Source organism: Mandrillus leucophaeus, unplaced genomic scaffold, assembly GCF_000951045.1.
Source record: "Mandrillus leucophaeus isolate KB7577 unplaced genomic scaffold, Mleu.le_1.0 Scaffold23, whole genome shotgun sequence".
NCBI classification, from domain to species: Eukaryota; Metazoa; Chordata; class Mammalia; order Primates; family Cercopithecidae; genus Mandrillus; species Mandrillus leucophaeus.
This window is the reverse complement of record NW_012102365.1, coordinates 3113434-3115441: the sequence shown is the minus strand read 5'-3', so window position 1 is coordinate 3115441 and position 2008 is coordinate 3113434. Positions and strand designations below refer to the sequence as shown.

The following is a 2008-nucleotide window of genomic DNA, read 5'->3' as shown; positions in this document are numbered from 1 at the left end:
TAATTTATTCCGGTTTCCCCTCTTTGTTTTTATTTTTATTTTTGAGACAGAGTTTTGCTCTTCTCACCCAGGCTGGAGTGCAATAGTGTCATCTCTGGTCACTGCAACCTTCACCTCCTGGATTCAAGCAATTCTCCAGCCTCAGCCTCCTAAGTAGCTGGGATTACAGGCACCCACCACCATGCCCGGCTAAATTTTGTATTTTTCGTAGAGATGGGGTTTCACCATGTTGGCCAGGTTGGTCTCAAACTCCCGACCTCGGGTGATCCACCCACCCCGGCCTCCCAAAGCGCTGGGATTAGATGTGTGAGCCACCACGCTTGGCCTGGTTTCCCCTTTTAATAATACAGTGGGATTAGATAGATTCTCCGTGACATCCTGAGCCTTTAATGTAGAAAGGCTGTCATGAAAGTGAAATCACTACATAAGAACAGTGCAAAGAACCAATTAATTCCCACCATCCTCTCCCTGAAGGAAGAATGCCTGCCTGGCAATGGTGAAATGGGGCATTTAAAACATATTTTTTTGGCCGGGCATGGTGGCTCATGCCTGTAATCCCAGCACTTTGGGAGGCCAAGGTGGGTGGATCACAAGGTCAGGAGTTTGAGAATAGCCTGACCCCACATGGTGAATCCCCATCTCTACTAAAAATACAAAAATTAGCTGAGCATGGTGGTGGGTGCCTGTAATCCCAGCTACTCAGGAGGCTGAGGCAGAACTGCTTGAACCCGGGAGGCAGAGGCTGCAGTGAGTCAAGATCGTGTCACTGCACTCCAGCCTGGGAAACAGAGCAAGACTCTGTCTCAAAAACAAAATAAAACAAAAACCAAAAAAAAAGCAAACATTTTTTCAAGCAAGTAAGGACAGGCCCCAAATGTGGACAGATCCTCTTAGTCACATGAGCCTCTTGGGGTCTATTTTCTCTAGGTGAACCAGAGGTTTTAGCTGCTCTGCAAAGTTCTTCATGTCATCAGAGACCACATCCTGCCCAGCAGGTGCTACCACACTTAATTCCACGAGATAGGAGAGTGACAAGGCCTCAGTGCTGTCTGTGTTCCCTGGCACCAGGATGCGGAAAACCTTGTACACCATAATCTTCATGATGCCCTTACGGAACAAATGTCCCTTAGCAACAAACTCATGGTCCATGCGGAAGCCCATTTCCATCAAGAAGTCGGTGAGGTTCTCAGATGTGGCAATGTCCACGCAGTTTCGCACCAGGGCGTGGCGATTCTTGTCTCCCATTTCTGGCTGTCCCAGGTAGCGCAGATGCCAGGGTGCTCCTGCCCTGTCCATAGAGCGTCGGGCCCTGAGAACAAATGGGCTGGCTTGCTGGCCCTTAAGAAGGAATACCATCTCATGGTCAAGGAAAGTCTCAGGTTCCATGTTGTCACACAAACCACGAAGGCGGTGGATGAGGCTTTCCAAACTGTGATCTAAAACACTTCCTGAAAACGGAACAAGCACCACTGAGTCCTATCTTTCATTTTAGGTCATGGAGTTAGCATACAATTGAAAAAACTTAATGAAAAACCAAAACAGTTTAGTGAAGCATTTCATAAAACATAGGGCCAAACATGAGATTTTAGAGAAGTTGCACTACCAAGGTATTGTATAACGTTGTGAGAAAGTTATTTCCCTTTTCAATTTTTTGGAATTTTCTTATTTAACACTACAGTGTCTTTAGGCCTCCTCTAATGCTAATCTCCAGCAGGCCTTGGGCTTAGAGCCTTTAATCAGCAACAGGGTCTATCTAGAATGTAATAATACTGTTTTAATTATGTATTTATTTATTTTGGTAGAGATGGGGTCTTACTATGTTGCCCAGGTTGGTCTTGAACTCCTGGCCTTAAGTCTCCCAAAGTGTTGGGATTACAGGCACAAGCCACCATGCCCAGCCAATAACACTATTTTGTTGTCATATAGTTTAACAATTGCCTTCTATTTCCAACAAATCAAACTTTTCCATTTATAGAAATATAAAGTTTCACCCCCTTTTTCTGAGACG

General features: G+C 45.3%; 1 protein-coding gene and 1 long non-coding RNA gene across 4 annotated transcripts in view; one reads left to right on the top strand and one right to left on the bottom strand.

Moving 5' to 3' along the window:
- LOC105540945 overlaps positions 1-2008 on the top strand; it is a 20962-nt gene that overhangs the window by 6812 nt on the left and 12142 nt on the right. The window lies entirely within an intron of this gene.
- MED18 (mediator complex subunit 18) overlaps positions 1-2008 on the bottom strand; it is a 13759-nt gene that overhangs the window by 6812 nt on the left and 4939 nt on the right. Inside the window, exon 3 of one of the 3 annotated variants that reach the window (XM_011981730.1) lies at positions 844-1448. In XM_011981730.1, the coding sequence (XP_011837120.1) occupies positions 895-1448 (554 nt within the window). In that variant the 3' untranslated portion in view covers positions 844-894. Of the gene's footprint in view, positions 1-843; positions 1470-2008 lie in introns of those variants that run through there. The other 2 variants (XM_011981732.1, XM_011981731.1) reach the window with 2 other exon arrangements.